General features: G+C 35.8%; 1 protein-coding gene across 32 annotated transcripts in view; it reads right to left on the reverse strand.

Annotated features, from left to right (window-relative positions):
• RIMS2 (regulating synaptic membrane exocytosis 2) overlaps window positions 1-18,829 on the reverse strand; it is a 511,671-nt gene that overhangs the window by 76,536 nt on the left and 416,306 nt on the right. For 17 of the 32 annotated variants that reach the window (XM_064476903.1, XM_064476904.1, XM_064476906.1 and 14 more), the window contains one exon: window positions 875-1,116. The exons of 14 other annotated variants lie outside the window; for them this stretch is intronic. In XM_064476903.1, coding sequence (XP_064332973.1) covers window positions 875-1,116 — 242 coding nt within the window. Of the gene's footprint in view, window positions 1-874; window positions 1,117-9,860; window positions 10,372-18,829 lie in introns of those variants that run through there. One more of the 32 variants, XM_031439463.2, reaches the window with a different exon arrangement.

Raw genomic sequence — 18,829 nt, forward strand, 5'->3', positions numbered from 1 at the left:
GTATTCAAGCATAAATGAGATTAAATCCATTGGCCTATAATTTATTTGCTGTAAAAGAAACACCATATTATATGCTTTTGTTTGTTTGTTAAGTAGAAGATATGCTATTATTTCCAAGACACCAGGGACTTAATGTTTAATTATCAACACCCATTTGCAAGAAGACATGGCTTTGACTCACAAATTTCTTAATTGCTAACAGTGGCTTTTCTGAGGAGGAGTGTTGTATCTAATTTATTTCTGCAGATGTGATTTAGAAACTGAATTTTAATATAGCAAAGCTTTGAATATCTTCGCTGTCAGCAGAAAATTCCTCCATCCCTGCTGCTGGAGAATATTGCTGCTTGAAGTTTTAACAGGGAAATAAAAACTGCAGTGAGAAAACTCATACAACTGGTAAATGCTGCTTACAAACTGGAAAAGAAGTTCGGTTGTCAGCAATAAAAGAAGCATATTATCCACACAAAATATGTGGTATCATCTTCATCGTGGTAACTTGCTAGGAATGAAAATTAATTTGGCTGGTTCCAACTCGAGGAACCTAAAGAAAAGCAAATATCTCAAAGATCAGAGGACCTTTACAAAGGATCAGCAGCTGACAATCAGGGGGACCACAGCTTAACTCCTCCCTGAGGAGAAAAGACACTAACTGCATTTCAAGAACAGTACCCAAGGTGCACTCTGAAGCAGGTTCACTGATCACTGAAAAATAAAGTTATTGTCTTTTCAGAAAGGTTAACTAGTTTAGAATGCCCCTTTCCTTCTGGTACATGTCATCATCCACACATTACTGCAATAGAATGAGTAAGAGAAAAGAACATGTATTTTAATGACAACTCAAATACGAAGTCAAAAGTAACATAAAAATGCCTACCCGTCTGGCTGAGCTGAGAAGCACTGCGGCTTTTCCGGGAGAGACCAACAATAGCTACCATTTTGGCCCCAATGCTAGAGCGCCGCTTTTTGCCGCCGGTGCCCAGGGCGCCCACCGCAGTGTCAGACTGGCTGCCATCGTTCTTCTCCAGCGAGCACATGTCTCCGCTGATGCTGGTGCTTTTAGTCATGTTCTTCCCCGAGATGCCCATTTGTCTGCTTTGCATTTTGGTTGTAAAGACACTGTAGGCCGATGGATCGTTAAAAGTGAAGGCAAGAGTGAAAAGGAAAAGACAGAAAAGGTATTTTAGATGAAGTATCTGGAGCACAAATCAATTCTACCTTTTGTGGGACATACTTCTAGGATTTAAAAATTTTCAAATACCATGGTCTTGAACGGGTTTTACTATTCAGCGCCGACCTTAACATTACTATCAAAAATCAGATTTACGATTTCATCTCTGCTTTTAAAGAAGGCACTGGTTTGCATGGCTACAGGAAAATAAAAATTCATGAAAAATCAGTGGGCTCATTTAAGAGAATATGCTGTCCTGCAAGAGCAAAGTGCTTTGAGGCAGCCATATAACATAAGAAGGAAGTTTCCAAAGCATTCTTCTCCAATTTGCCTTACCCTAGTCATCAAAAAGAAATTCAATGAGTGAGGGAATTTTACAAAAAATGGCAAAAATGACAGCATCCATTGCTAAGGGTAGCCCTTTAATTAAGTTTTCTCATTTCATCTTTAAGAGTTAGCTAATAATTGTTAAATTTTCTAAAAGGGATTGATGTTTTTGGTCATTTTGAATTAAAAATAATTTATTTCACTCTACACAATTTCATATTTATTGATATGTCTATATTCCAAAAATGAAGAAAAGATTTTCCTCTTGCATTCATTTGAAAGAAAGAAAAATCGTTATCATTTTTCTAGACAATATGGTCAGAAGGCCATCAGTGAGTGAGCTGATTGAGGATCTACTTGCTAGACTAACACTACCATTGGGAATAATTAAAGAGAGAAGCTTGGATTCTTCTATGTTGACTGGGGTAGAGGCATGAGTAGAGGGTGAAGCATCTGAAAACAGGCCATCCAGCTGGCCCCACACCTGGGAGAATGTGAAGGAAGCAGCCTGCTTTGAGGAATGGGAAGATTCATTTACACATCATCAATTTTTGACTCGGTATTAGAAAGTCATAGTTTCTGCTTTAATTTGGTTCTGACAGTCTGAGTGTGTAACATTCAATTATAAAAACAAAAGAAAAGAATAAAAATCAAGAAACATTAGTAGAATCTATATACATCAGCTGAAGGATGAGGACAAACTGACCTACTGAGGTGAGCTCTTATCTCTAATTCATTTATCAGTCTTCCTTAAACAATTGTTTTCTCTTATCTTAGAATAAAATCTACTAAAAGTCTAGGACCACATGTTAACTTTATTAACCTATGTCCATTTCCTCCAAGTATTTAAGAGGGAAAAGACCCAGTGTGAAATTTTTTAGAAGTACAGTAAAGTGAACTATTTTATCCCTCACATAAGTTTTAAGAAGAAATGAGGCATAAACAGACCGAAAGAGAAAGAAAACAATGTATATACTTCTACAGTACCCCAAATCAACCATTTTCAAGCTTGCTTGATTTTGCTATTCTTGAATAAGCAACTATAGAATAAAGTAGAAAGAGTTTTGGAAGCAAGAGATAGGGGCTTAAATTCCAGCTTTGCTCCTACTTAACTGACTTCCTTTAGAAAAGGTAATTGCTCCTCTCTGAGTCTTGGGTTCCTTATTTATAGAATATTTTATTTTACTTTCTTATTTTAAAGAATAGAGATAATATGTCTAAAGTAAAAACTTAATAAATGGAAATTATAACAATTATTATTATGAATACAGATGATAAAATAAGGTTAAAGTCCTTCAACATGTATTATATATGTAAATACTTAGCATCCATAGAAATGCTATTCATAATTATAAAATTTAAAACTTCTGAGTTTAAAATGTCTAAAATGGTTTTCATATAGCCAGCATTATGTAATGGAGAGTGGCCAACACTGAGAGTCAGGAAATCTGAGTTAGATTTTTGGCTTCACTGAGTGATCTTAGGAGAGTTGTTTCCCTGTCTGGAACTTACTTTCCACCTTCAATAAATGAAAAAAACTTAAGTGAAGCACTAAGCAGAATGAAAGGCACATAAGAGCTCCAAAAATTACTCTCTTCCTCCTTCTCCTTATTATTATTATCACCACCACCCCCATCATCATCCATTAAACATGCTGAACTGCAATATCTGTAAGGTTCCCTTTAACTGAGAAATGCTTTGCTCCCCAGGCATCTCTTGTTTCATGGATTCTGGGCAAATAAACACAGAAATGCAACATAGGACTTTTACAATACGCTATCATCATAACAGGCATGGCATAGCCTAGAAAAGTCAAAGTTTAGTTGAGACTAAGACTTTCAAGATAAAAACATATGTCCCATAGTCACAGTAACTGGTACTCCTGTTACGTGGATTTTTTACCCTAATCACATACTTTTCCAAAAGAACCACCTAATCTACTACCCACCAAAGAAGTCAGAGATAGACTCTCAAAATACTGTACCTTGTGATTTTTGAATTGTAATTTTCATGGTTGAATGTAAAGGCCACAAGGAACTTGGCCAGAAACAAGCAAGATATAATAAAACACTAACTGATAAGTAGCGCAGCGCCCATTTGGTTTCACAGCAGTACACTTCTCTTCAATTTGACAACTTTGATCACGTATGATCTACAAAAAGAGTTACTAAAAGTTCTGTGAGATGGATCTAATTCTCATCTCCTTGAAACTCAGAGATCACCAGGGATGAGCTTATGAGTAGTTGCCCTCCGGTGCTGTGTTTTGAGGGGAGGGAGACTGAAGCTAAAGTGTCATTTCTGGTTTCCTTTATTTTCCTCACCTGGCCATCACTTAAAACTATAAGCAAACAATGCTGCAAGCAAACAAGCTACCAACCGAAAATAAAAGTTTTTTGACTCTGTATTTACAGAGTACTTTGTAGTAAAGAATCTGTAAACATGGGTAATCATTTGGAATGCTTAGTGTGGTTAAGAAAGCAAAGACCCATTCATTCATTACATTATCAATTACTTTAAGAGAAAATATGTAAGGGTCTGGTAATATGGTACATTTCCAATATTGCTGCTGGGGGTATCAGTGACAGATTTCTGAAAGGTAATAGGGTGATATGTATCAAAAGCTTTGGAAAAAAAAAAAAAGCCTACCTTTTAACCTATCAATTCTACTTTTAGGACCTATCCTAAGGGGAAAACAGCAATGTTCACAGATTTAGTAAGAATGGTATTTATTGCAGAACTGATTATAATAGTAAAACACACATACACAAGGTAAAACCCATAAATGTCCAACAGTAGAGGGTGTTTAAATAAGTTATGTTCATCAGTAAAATAGAATGTACCATTGAAAATGCTGTTGTAAATATTTATTGACATAAATATATATAGTCTTGATATGGAGGAAAGGGCTTGAGGAAGCAGATATCTACAGCTTAACTTTGGCTGGTACACACACCAAATAAGGATTTATGCTACTACTAGGGTACGCAGGCAAATTCAGGCTCCAGAGTGACACAGTGTCACAAACAGAAAAAAAAAAAAAAAAGAAAGAAAGAAATCTATACAAAAAGAAATAAACATCTCTTGCTAAACTGGGTAGTTCAGGAAACCTGGATTCATAGATGATCTACCAGTTACCTGCACAAGAGGGAAATAAAGGGAATATGAAGAAAAATAAAATTATATGTTCAGAATGTTTCTGTTCTTTGGGAAAAAGTACAAATGTACATGGCAAAAGATCTAAAGGCTACACCGTGAACAGTGTGCTAAAAGTAGTTTTAATTTCCTTAAGTTGGTAGTTATGCTTTTTAAAAAATGTTCTTTCTGTCTCTATTTTGCTTTTTCCAAACTGAATATAAAAGGTATTGGCAACATGAAAAAAAAATTAAACAGACAAATGAAAAGAGCAATCAAGGACCAAAACAGGTGAAATAATTCAACCTGCACAGTTCATTACATGGGCTAAAGGTACAGCACGGCTTTCGAGCTAACTCTGAGATTCCTGCACAATATCGGGCATTGATACAGGATGCTCAGTTCCAGAAAGAAACACAGCACTTCCACACTTCCACTTACTGTTTTATGTGTGTTTTCTAATCTTTGGCATTGGGAAAACAATGAAAAACTGTATGTATTTAGTATTCTCAAAATACGTAAAATTGCCAATGCAAGTGATTTCTTTTATGACATACCTGCAGTCGTTGAGAGTTGTTTCCTGAAAGATTTTAAAGAACAGATCTAGTATTGTCTATCATTAGGAGAAAGGTAATGAAAGGCAGGTGAGATATTTGTAAATATTCCCCAAAGGCTTAAATGCATACCTTAGGGATTATGGGAGTTGTGTTATTAAACTAAAAGAAGTTTCCAGGCCAAAAGTAAGCATTAATAGGTTTGAATGAACAGAACTAAGTAGTTTCGCTGTTAAGATAAACAGCAAACACAGGACAACGACAAATTCTGAGTTTGTGAGTACGGGCATAAGAATAACACTGTAAATAAAATCTAGAGTCAAGTAAAAATATTTCACCATATGGAGAGCTGGGAAGGTGGCTAGGAGAGTACTTGCCCAAGAACTTAGAGACTGAACATCAGAGATGAGAATGGCTCAGAATGTGCGGGAGGAAGCAGAGAGGGCCAGCCGCTCCTACTGTGGAGTCTGAGAAACGCAGCACAGGAACAGAAGGGAGGGGAGCTATTCATAACACCTTGGGCTAGTAAGTGGTGCTAGAGAGGGCCTGCAGGACTCAAAAGTTAGAAGACAGCAGTAATAGTGACAGAGTAGAAAGAAACCCATGAGACTGGCCAAGTTCCCAAACATTATGTCACCTTGAAAGGTTTAATTCCTTTTCCTTCCCATTGCTGCATTCCTGGAGGCAGGTGCCAAGAGCTAGTCGAATACCTATCACTCTGATAACTCACACCTGATTTCAACTGTTGCCTGTCAACGGATGCCTGGCTTTTGAGAGCCATTTGTTGAATTCTGGCATATTCCTTGTGGTGGAGTTTGGGGGAGGGAGAGAAGGGAGGGTAACAAACCCTGTTCCTGTCTAAAGTTCACCTCATTAAATATTTCTCTATATTAAATATTATTTCTTTCCTAAAAGGTGAAACTTGAAATTATGATGATCCTACATGACAATTTAATAAACTTTATTTCACTTACTCAAAAGACCACCTACAATTTTAGGCTAGTAAAGTAATAACCATTTATTCAAACAATGTTTATTGAACATATATTCCCACAAACATAGGGATACAAAAACGGTGTATTATATAGTCTCTTGTAATTAATTTACTGGCAAATATATCAGCATGTAAAATGCAAATATGGCTGCATAAGAATATGATCTTAGTTTATAACTGAAATTCCAAACACCAGCTCTAAAATCAAGAAACCTTAATTAAGTTAAACATTCAAGAAAACATGTCTCTGAAGAGTATGTAAAAACTGAGTTTCTTGTGCTAATTCTTTGATTCCTAGAGATGACAGGAATTCAAAATTTAGTATTTTTTAACATTCCTTCAGGTACTATATATGTAAATGCACCCTATTAATATGCTATAATGTATTATTAGTATAATATCTAAATGTACTAGAAGGGGTGTGTGTAGGTGTTTATTCTACAAAGCTGATGTCCAGAGTTAGGGAGGAATATTTAGCTAATCAACAAAGTATGTTTAGTTAAAAACATCTGCCTTGATTACAGTTATTAGCAATGAAGCTATGTTTAATGTTCTTAAGTCTTGGGTCTCTTGACAGGAAGCAGGCCTTGGTGGTCACAGAGCAGGTCACTGCTCACTTAGGAGAGTTTCGGAGCACCAGGAAGGCCTGCCATCTCCAAAACTCCTTTCCCAACAGCTTGTTACTGCCTAAAATGCCAGGATATGGAAGATTTCTTTAAGGAAAAAAAAAGATTCATTTCTTGTTTTGCTTCCTTTTAACATGTCACTGCTCCCAGCATTTAATCATTCATTTAAAAGATATTTACTGTGTACCTATTATGTGGCCAGCACTGTTCTTGGATTCAGAGGTGCAGTAGAGTTAAAAAAAAAAAAAGAGAGAGAGAGAGAATGTCCCTGTATTCATGGACCTTTTATTCATATCGTCCTGGAGAAAGACAATAAATAAGTGAATACACACTAATTTCAGATCGTGATAAGTGATCTGAAGAAATAAGACAGAATAAAGTGGTAACAAGGGACTGGAAGGTTGGGGAAGGGGCAACATTAAACAGGTGGTCAAGTAAGGCCCCTTGACAAGCAAGCTGAGTATTGAATGACGAAGCCAGTCACGCCGAAGAAGAGGGTTCTCTAAACTGAAAGGGGAGCAAATGCAAATACCAAGAGGTAGAAACAAACTTGGCTGTTGGAGGCAACTGATAAAACCAGTGTTAACGGAAGGAGGTGAAGGCGAGGATACTAACATAAGGGGAGGTTGGGAGAGGATGAGGCCTGGATGTGCTGGAATGAATACATGTCCTGAGCTACTTACCCTTATCTCACCGCCTATTCCACATCAGAGCTGCCCTCGGGCTGTGAGAACACACCCGGCATAGGGGGTTGCACCAAGAGGCCTGAGATCTAGCCCAATATTTTAAATCTAAATATAACATTAATGGGCATTTTAGAAACAACGTAATTACCTTCTTTAAACAGTGACAGGTTTATAAACGCTAGATCATTAAAGGAATTAGGAGGATTCCTTTATTATTGAACATTCATAAATTGATATAAACTCTTAAGTCTATCTATATATTAATCCTTTACTGTCTCTTTTTGGAGGGGGGAGGTAATCAGGTTTGTTTGTTTATTTAATGTAGGTACTGGGGATTGAACCCAGGCTTCAGGCATGCTGAGCACACGCTCTATCACTGAGCTATACCCTCTCCCTATTTACTATCCCTTGAATTTATAAATTCCCCATCAAATTATTGAATAACAGATTTCCCCCTCCCCCCATGATGGGTTTGAAGAAATCTACTTTAAGGAAAATTTTTAAACATTATTTTATAAATCAAAAGTATATGCTTCCGGAGAAAAGCCCTAGCTGCCAGATTCAACACTGCTTATGTGACCATGGGGTTGTCGGGTGGATTGTGGTTGCCAGACCCCCAAAACTCAAATAATGAAGCCCTAATCCCCGCAGAATGTGAGTTGTGAGTGTATTGGAGCTCGGGCCCTTAGAGAGGTGATCCATTTAAAGGGAGACGCCTAGGGTAAGCCCTCGCCCAACCTGACTGGTGTGCTTATAAAATGAGAAGATTAGGACACAGACAAGCACAGAGGAAAGACTACACGGAGACCCGGCAAGAAGGCAGTCATCTACAAGCCAACGAGAAAGCCTCAGAAGAAACAAAATCTGCTGCCACCTTGATCTCGCGCTTGTAGGGTCCAGAACTGTGAGAAAATGAATTTTTGTTGTTTAAGCCAACAAAAAAAAAAAAAGAAAAAAAAAGTTTGTTTCTCTCTCTGCCTATAACACAGTAAACATGATTTCTAATCACTTATTTTGTCCATTTTCATATGAGCCTTTTGCAATGTCTTTTACTATGTTAGCTGTACTTCCCTGGATTCCCTCTAGCTGTGTTCTGTCTTGCTCAAAAAGTTAAATGCAAAATCTACACTTCAAATGTACATATTTCCATGTCACTCGCTTTCACTGTTAATTTAAGATAAAAATTTAGAGAAAAAATTTATGTAAGAACTGTAATTTTAAAACGTTTTCTTTGGAAAACTGTATTTCTTTGACTTCAGTTACCTCTTTTTAAACAATCCTTAGAGACAAGATCTAATTTCTTCCTTCTTTCCCTCCTTCCTTCCTTCCTTTCTATTTATCTAATTATTTATTTATTTATTGGAGGGGAGGAAATCTAACTTCTATTTTGTGTTCTTTTTCTCCTTGAATTTTTAGGCCTGCAAATATTTTTCATTCAGCTAATTTAAACTATAGCAAACGCTCTCACCACTAATTAACAGATTCCTTTAGCTAACATCTACCGTGTACCGACCTGGTGGCAGGGCCCAAGGGAGCCGGTGGGGCTGAAACAGTGCCTGGGCTCCCTGCTCTTGCTCTGAGGGGCCAAAACTGATGGGAAGAATACATTTTTTTCTGCACACAAAAGGGGAATTTTCTTTAATTGGTTTGTTCAAAGCGAGTGTCCATTTCTAATCATCTATCCAGAGGAAAACATTTTTCCGGCTTGTGCAAAGTTTCCACTTAGGCTAGTGTAGCTTTGGCCCTGTGGCCACTAAAAACAATGAAATGAGACAATCATTGTTTAAGGAGCATATAGTTTAAGAATGCAAATATAAGAGTAGACATATTTATACAAATGAGCAAAAAAAAATGTAAGTATTGGAGAAAAGGGATGCAAACATGGGACTATGAGATTTCACTGAAGGGAGAGGAAAAAGCTGAGAACAGAAAAGTTTTATGAATCTGGGTCTTGAATGATGGGTAAAAACTATCACATGTAGAGAGAAAGAAAAATATTAAAATAAAGAATATTACACGTAAAATCCAGAGATAAGAAAGAATATGTCGTGGTTTTAAGGTGAGTGGTGCAGTTCAGCTAAATTGTAAGGTATCACAGGCTAAGAGTTAAAGGTAAATCCAAAAAAGCAGATCAGACCCATGTTGCTATGTGGAGACTTGCAAAAGGAGTCACTAAAGCTGACAGAGCTGGGGAATAACATACAAATGATAAATAAGGAAGGCTGTGTAGACAGGTGGGGCCATCATCTGGCTGTTTACAGCGCTCTGTTCTGGCAGGTGCATACGCGGTTCACACTTCCTCACCCCCTTGAGGTTAGAAGTGGCTTTTTGACTTGTTTTGACAAATGAAATGTTAGTGGAAATGAGTCATACCATTGCTTGGGAGAACCATTTAATTGGTGGTGTTCAAGTCCAGCTTCTGTTTCCCTCTGCCACTGGGACTGTGAAAGACAGGGCCTCTATCAGACTGAGCCCCTGAGTGACTGCAAGGGACAGAAATAAACTTGCTGGTTATACCACTAGGAATGCAGGGTTGTTTATCACAGCAGCACAATCTAATATGCCTTGACTAACAAAGTCAGGAGCGACTGGCTACAGAAAATTCAATTAGGAGTTTACAACAATAATCCGGGGGAAGGAAATAAGAAGCAAGGCGACTGCACTGCTATTGCTAATGGAAAGCAAAGATTAATGTAGAAGTTATCTGGAAGGAACCATCTATTCAGCCTAGTATCTGGACCTGGAAATAAGATATAAACATAGCGCAAATTAGTAAGCACTTACTATATTCCAAATGGCCAAAGTGCTTTATATGAACTGACTCATGTGATCCTCACAACAACTTTTAAACAAGAGAAAACTGAGGCCCTGAGAGTCCAGCATTTGCCCAAGTGGTACTGGTTTAGGAGATGACCAGCACTGGAACCAGTGGAATTTCCTGATGGAGAGGTTCAATAGGAGGAAGCTGAACAGTTAGGCCAAGTGCTAAGGGAACAGTCAGGGCTAAAAAGATGGAATCAATAATTTGTTGAGCAGGAGAGGACAGGTGAGGTTGGGATGGCCTAAGTGTGCAAGCCAAGAGCGTAAAGAGAGACAAATGAAAAAGGCTGAGAAAATACCCCAAAGAATACTGATATTTAAAGATTAGGAAAAAGAAGACTGACTGAGGGGAACAGAGAGATATATTCTCAGAAACAAGAACAACAGAATAGCGTTCAACTCCACAGGAGACAAGAGAAAGAGGTTCAAGAAAGTTGTGGTTAAATGATGCAAAAAGTTAATTAGCAGGAACGTTTAAGAAAAGCTATGGTTTTTAAAAAAACAAAACATAAATACAAAACAGAAACAGACTCATAGACATAGAATACAAACTTGTGGTTGCCAAGGGGGCGGGGGGTGGGAAGAGACAGACTGGGATTTTAAAATGCAGAATAGATAAACAAGATTATACTGTGTAGCACAGTGAAACATATGCAAGATCTTGCGTTAGCTCATAGCGAAAAAAAAAATGTGACAATGAATATATATATGTTCATGTATAAATGAAAAATTGTGCTCTATACTAGAATTTGACACAACATTGTAAAATGACTATTACTCAATAAAAAAATGTAAAAAAAAAAGAAAAAAAAAGAAAAGCTATGGATTTGTAGGTTTAGAGGGTACTTTTGTCCTTTAAGAAAGCAGCTATTGAAATAGAGACATTCCTTCAAGATGTAGAAATACATGAGTTTAAAAACTTAGGTGAGAGAGTTTGATTGAAAACATTAAACCTATGAGGGATTTTATTAAAGGGAAATAGAAGGAACTCATGTACATTATCTGTTCAATAAAACCATCTTATCACAATTTCTAGATCCAAAACTGCATGGCTGATGGTTCACCAGAAGTTTCTTTTACTCATTGGTCCTCCTTTTCCTAACTTAGCAAATGAAGAGGTTAGAGATTGTTGTTAAGATACTTTTAGCTCCAAATTTTTATGACTATAGTGTTTCCGCTAATCTTTTTAAAATTAATTCCTTTAAAATTTTCATGATTCCTTTTCCCTTTCCCTTTAATTCAGCTTTACCTATTGTTACCCACAATTTTCCTTGACATATATACTTTAAGCAGTAACATGCCTCCCTTCACAAGTTTCCAGCATAAATCCCATAATCCTAACCCACCAATTCAATGTGTGTATAATCCCCTTAAATTTTTCTATTATTTCATCTGTACTTTTCAGCCAAACCTGACTATTTCTATACATAAATATTTTAGGCAGAAACAGACTTCCCTCTAACTCATTTTCGTTACAGATGTTTTTCTGATTTTACCACGTGATTACACAGAACAGCCAATAACATGAAAAAGTTCATGACAAGTTATCAGAAAGTATGCTTACTGGCTTGTAACTTCAAGGATCAATTTACATTCTTCACCATTCTTACTACTATCAAAGGAACACTAATAGTTAAAATTTTGTAGGGGAAAAAAAAACTGAGAACTTTGATGTATTCTTGCTAAGCATCAGCTCCATAATCAGTACAACAAGTTCTGTAGAGTATTTAACAAATAATGAATATTCTGCACAACTGAAATAATTATATTACATAAAAATTCACAATATGCTAAAAATAATGCTGAAAGCTAACCCATAATATGAAAATATTCTCAGACCATCACTTTACCATATAAAATCACATAATATAAAAATATTCTTGGACTATAACTTTAACCTATATAAACTCACTAGATGTTGTTTCATATATAAACAATATAAGAAACAAAATATAAAAATGTAAGATAGGTATAAATTAAGGATATTAATTCCTTAGACTCCAAAGTACAAAATACACTAGTCCCATATTTTGAAAAGTAGTGGATACTGATTTTTTTGAAAACTTGATTATAAATCAAATCCAAATTTAAAAAACCTCTACTTTGTGCAATCACATTGCATCACTTGAGACTGAGAACATACTTTAAATTTATATATCCTGATGAAATCTTATTATCTATACAACTCTCATATCTAATTAAAATCAATCATGCAAATTCATATAGAAGAATCTACCAGAACTTCTAGAGCCCCGAGGGATTAAAAGAACCAAAAACTCTTCTAGAATTTTAAGAAGCCAAATACAAACTACCCATACATTGTTCCTTTATATTTGGAAACAAGGATGCTTTATTGAATTTGTCTATGTTTTCCTTATACCTGCCTGACAATCACTGAGCAAAGAGAAGTCATATCTTCCCTTTTATCTTTCTTAGCATCTGTGGGAGTCATAGAAAATGATCTGTACAGCATCAGAAATAGTTCCCACTGTTCAAGTTCCTAGAATTTGTGGCATCATGTCACATGACTCACATTATTCTTCTAGGTGAGCTTCGAATTATTACTCTAGTAAAGCAATAATGGCTTTTTACTACAAAAAAAAAAGGTTTATGAAAAAAGATAGCCACTTTTACCATCTATCCTCTTTCACAGATAGTAGGGCTCAAGATCCTGGGCCATGGGACGTGGAAATGTCAGTGAAGAGGAGCATACTGTGTTTTCTGGGACAGTGTTGTTATCAGTTATCAGGTCCCTTGTTTGCTGAGGAGAAAATTAGGGTTCTTGGCTTAGAAATAAAAACCAAGAAGGGATCTTTCCAACAATAACATTTATCGACAGACCAATGATTGTAGATATTTAAAAATATCAAAACAACACTCCAAGGAAAATTTTTTATATTTTTTAATTCAGTTTTAGTGAGTATTGAAAAATTAACATCTGAAGACAGTGTGTGCGTGCATGCAAATGTGTACTTTTTGTATTTTAAACTTTCAATATATTACGATGTTTTGCCAGTTAAAAAGCCTTCCTGGCTGGGGAGAGATGCCCTTTCTGAGGCAAGCCTATTCTTCGAGACAGTTAGGGGCTCAGCCTGGAGCATGTCTCTGATATGCAAATTAGCCCAATCCAGAGCCAAACCTGGATTTACACCCTTCTATCTGGCCCATTTATACTAAAACAGTATTTCTCTGCCCTAAACCATCCCAGGGCCTCTTAAGGCAAGGAGAGCCCATCCCTATAACCCAAAGCCCAGCCTGCAGAAATTATTCAAACTAGCCAATCTTTAATTGCTTGCTCTGAGCTATCTTGTCTTCCCAGCCCCCAGTCAAAGTTCTGGCCTTGACTTTTCTCTCTTTGCTGCCCTTCTGCCTCCTGACCTACCCTGTTGCCTTCCCATGTGGCTCTGCATGGGGTGGCATGCCTCCTGTTTCCTCAGACAAAGTTCATCATAAACTTGTTCTCCTGAGTCCCTCCTGTGTCCCCTCTTGTGGCCATACCTGACCAACTATCACACAGAACAGCATGTATGTGCATACTTATAAGTAACTGTGCTTCTTATCAAGGACTATTATTTTAGGAAAACAAAATAATAAATTACAGGGGATACGAAGCAAAGCCCCCAGGAAGCTTTAATGTGTAAATTAACTTTGTAAGTATAGAATGGTATCTAGGTTAAGACTTAAACTTGCATATTTTAAATCAAATTTAGGCACATCATGTGGAAAACAAAATATTTTTTATAACTGGTAATCCCTTATTTTTTGTTAAAATATACTTTCCTTGCCTCGTTGGATGAATACTGGTAATTTCTCTTTGATTAAATGCAGTGTTAATAAATCCAGTATCTTAAAATTCCCAAGATTATCCTTTTGTTTATGCTAAGGAAAATGTTGTTATTCTTTCATGTAAAAATGTGCAAATACAGGATTTAATTCAGCATATTTGCTTAGCTTGTATCTATGCAAGCAGACAATGTTACAGTCATTACCCATGTATATACTTGTTTTACATGTCACTCAGATGTCACCATGGGCAGAAAGATTATAATCTCCTTCAATGATTATAATGACAGTAATATTTTGACAAGATGTCCTTGGTCATATATCCTGAATCTTCCTTGGAACCATTTAGAGGAAGGCTTCAGCTTGTTAGAAAAAAACATTTTTTTCCTTCTTAGATTCCAAGTCAATCAGTTCTACAAAGATTGTGAATTTTTTTCTAGAATGGTACCTCGGTACACACAATGCTAGTCTCTTAAGGTTAGAAAATCCACTGGAATTGGAGCTAACATAGGGAAGTCAGGTGAACCATTTTTCAGTCTAGGTTTTGGGAGTTTTCCTATTATTATTATAAATCTGAAGGACAAAGAATAACCTGATAAAAGCATGTAGTATATTAAAACAAGAAGCACTGCCAAATGTTTCTGAGCTAAAGTATGCTTTTCTTAATATTTATAATTTCCAACACAAATGTGAGGCATTAAGTATTGCATCTTTGGCCTCATTAAGCAAACAAAGCAAAATATACAGTGAGAATGTCAAGAATACAGCTACACTTCTCTAAGTATCAATATTTTATAAATTTTTCTTGGTTGAAGTAATCAACAAAATGATTCTTTACATTTTGTTTGCCAAAAACAAGGTATTTTAAGAGAGTTACTATTCAACATGCTTCAAAGAAAAGGAAATTAGATTTGAACTGGGCCAAATTCCTCCTATTGGGGTAATGAAGTAGTTCTACTTTTCAGAATCTCTTATGCATGTATCTCACAGAAAAAGTTTTATGTTCAATTCTTAGGTAGATATGTAGTTCAACAATATGATTTATTCAAGGTGACAAAATCTCGTAATTTTATCAAGAGGGAAAATGTAAGTTTAGGTTCAAATTCAGTGAGACATGGGTTCCTACCCTATTTCTATCATTTAACAGTTCATGACCTTGAGCATATTTCTTAACTTGTACTGAGCTTTTCTTTTCTCATTTTTTATTATACACTTTTCCACTTGAAGCTGCATGGGGCAAGAACTTTTATCTCTTTTCCTCACTGCTACAGCCCTCACTGCTACAGCCCTCACTGCTATTTTAAAGGTTTTAAAATAACACCTGCCACATGGTACGTGTCCAGTAAATATTTGTTGAATAAATAAAGTAATCTAACAAAAGCAATAACCCTCGCACAAGGTTGTGAAGGGAATTAAATGAAGTAATGTATGTATAGCATTTAGCACAAGTTCTAGAATACAGTTAAGATAGTTAGCTTTAATTATTATGTATGTCTGCAATTACATGGGAATACTGAGGCTTTACTAAGAACAGAAACTAAAACTTGCTAGATTTATTTGAAGCAGCCATTTTACATAAACAGAGGTTCTGTGGCCTCCAAGAAATGGTCCCTCAGACTTCATTTAGATAAATAACTCCCATATTTTCAGTCCTTTCAAACTTTAAAAGATGTATTTCAGTGGAAATATTTATAAGGTAATCTTGTTACACAGATGATTAATACTTAATGCATATACAAGTAAACTCAATTTAACAGACATTTATTGAGTGTCTATAAAATGTCAGATACTGTGGTTGGTACTGAATGAAGTTATACACTTTGGTCACTAAATGAAATGATACACCCAATACCTTGACATTTCTTACAGGATTCAATTATAAGCATATAAAAAGCAGATGTGTTTATATTATGCTTTATGTTTTATTTTACAATAGGATTTTAATTTTAAATGTTGAAACCAATAATGTTGCTAATTGACATTAAATGGTGACCCTATATTTTAAATGTAAAAATGTAAATTTAAAATGCAACATTTATTACATTCTACACAATTAAATCTTTACATTTAAAAATTCTTATGTTCCAAAAATAAAAATTATAAATCCTCAGAACTTTTGAATGATTATATTATAGATTAACACACAATGAAACTATTAAATTGCCCAAGATTTATCATTAGTCATTTAGAGTCAAATTTATATAAATATACACAATTATGCCATATATATATATGTTTTGCAAGCAGGCACATATAAAAAGTTTAATAAGAAAATCTGGATTTAAAAGATAGAACTTACCAATAAAATTATTGTACTAAGAGACCAGAACTTTGCAGCATTCAACAGTCTACTAAAAACAAAACCAAACCCTATTCTTTCTTTCTTCTTTCCAACAAATATGTATCTTTCCTAACCAAGATTTCTTAAACCATGCTTCTCTCAGAAGACACAGGCAAAGAGTATGACTTTGTTTATTTTATTCTGTTGAATTATGCTTTATGAAGGCTCTAGATCTCATTGCACAGTACTATAGGCACCAGTTTGTGAACACTTGAAATGTGTTTCCTCCAAATTGAGATGCACTGTATCACGTATACACTGCTTAGATATACACTGTAATATACATGAGGTTTAGAAGTCTTCATATACCTCCCCAAATAATAAAATGTATCAATCTTTTTATATAGATTAAGTTTTGAAATGAGAATATTTTGGATATACTGGGTTAAATAAAAGATACTATTATATTAATTTAATCTATTCCTTTTAATTTAATGTACCTATTCAAGTATTTAAACTTACAAATTTAGTTCACATTATATTTTTATTAGATGCTACTTCTTTAGATAACTGGTTTATAATGGCATAGATTCCAGCAAAAATATTTGATATAAAATGTATTTTCCTACACAAATTATCATTTCCCTTTGATATTAATTATGAAATTACTGCTCTGTGAAAAAGTTGGACTAATGTAAAAACCTTATAAAGGCAATCAAATGATATTATTGACAAAATATTAAGCTGAGTAGTGAAAATAACTATAATACAATTGACACTCAAAATAAGTACTGAAAATATAAAGCAGTAAAGGGAATACTTAGCAAATAAATATCACAAAGTGAGGTGGGCACATGCTCTAAAATAAATAAGCTGTTTTTCTATTTTGATACTTCCTTGGACATATATATTTCAACTCTGTTAAGGCAATGATTCTTAATCTTGAACAAAAAATACTCGGTTTCAGTAAAGAGCATAGCTATTCACCAAGTTGCTTGAGTTGGAAATCCAAGAGGTAATCCAATTTATCCTCACACCTAATCTACCACTAGTTCTTGAAGATCCTACGCCTAAAATATCGTTGTATCCTTCTACTCTCACCATACTGACTTTCACCAGTCAATTGCATGCCACTCTTGTCTACTCGGCTGCAACAGCATCCTAGCTGCTCGTGTTCCACTTTCCACATAGCGGCCAGAGTGATTTTTTTTCTAAAACATAATTTATGTCACTCTTCTGCTAGAATTCTTCAATGTCTTCTCATTGCACTTGGGAAAAAACCCAAAATCCATAAAGTAGAAACTACCAGAAGAAAATTCCCTTATCTTTCAACTATCAGTCTATAAACCAAACTGCTTCTGCAAACTATTCTTTTTCGCTCCTGGCTAACAACAACAACGAAGTCCCTGCTCCTTGCAAATACCAAGTCCTCCCCAGGAGCTCGGGATCCCACCCTCTTCCACCAAAGGTCCTATAAAACGTTGCATGGTTTCACTTCATTTCGCTTTTCTCTATAAACTACTTTTCAGCCACAGTAGCCTCTTTTAAATTTCTGAAAATTGTCTAGCATTTTTCCACCTCAAGACTTTCATATATTGAATCCTGCTTGAAATACCCCTCAGAATAATCTTATGAAATGGAAACTATTATAGGCACAGAAGAACATGAAACAGGAAAGTTACGAAGTTTGCCCAAGGTCTCATCGGTAGTAAGTCGTGAAGCTGGTATTTGAACTCAGCCGTCTGATTCTAGAACTCATACCCTTAGCCAACACACTTTACTGCAAGAAGATGAAAACAAGTTCTACTTAGCTTAGAGCAAGGTTGCCAAACTTTGGCCCCCATCAGAATAATCTGAAGGGCTTGCTAAAACACTGATTACTCTTCCTCATTCCCAGAGTGTTCTATCCCAGAGATTTTGATCTGGGGTGATAGCCGAGAATTTGCATTTCTCACAAGCTCTCAGGTGGTTATGATGCTGCAGATCCGGCAATCATATTTTGAGAATCTCTGGCTAAGACTCACATAGTACGACTATATCCCACGTGAAAGACGGTACATCTTAACTCGCTGTTTGGTAAACAACATTCAGGCCATTCCTTTTGTTTTGCTCAATTCTTTCTGACTTGCATTTACTACCTACCTACAAGCAGTGCTACTCTCCTTCACCTTCCAGGCATTATACGGCAGGGTAGGAACCCTGCGGATCTTCCGTATGCCTTAGGGATTTTTCCAGCCCCGCAATCAGACTTACTTCCTCTCCGCCTACCCAGTCAACATTTTTGCTTTCCTGTCCTTCTATAAGGATGAAAATTTAAGTATTTGAATTTAGATGGTAGTTCTATGCTTTAAAATTATTAGCAAAATTAGGTTAATAAGAAAGAGTGTAGGCTCATAAGACTGGAGTTCTGGCTTTAGAATTAGCTAACATATCCTTTAGACAAAATGATTTGACCTCT

This window comes from Camelus dromedarius, chromosome 20 (genome assembly GCF_036321535.1).
Source record: "Camelus dromedarius isolate mCamDro1 chromosome 20, mCamDro1.pat, whole genome shotgun sequence".
NCBI lineage: Eukaryota > Metazoa > Chordata > Mammalia > Artiodactyla > Camelidae > Camelus > Camelus dromedarius.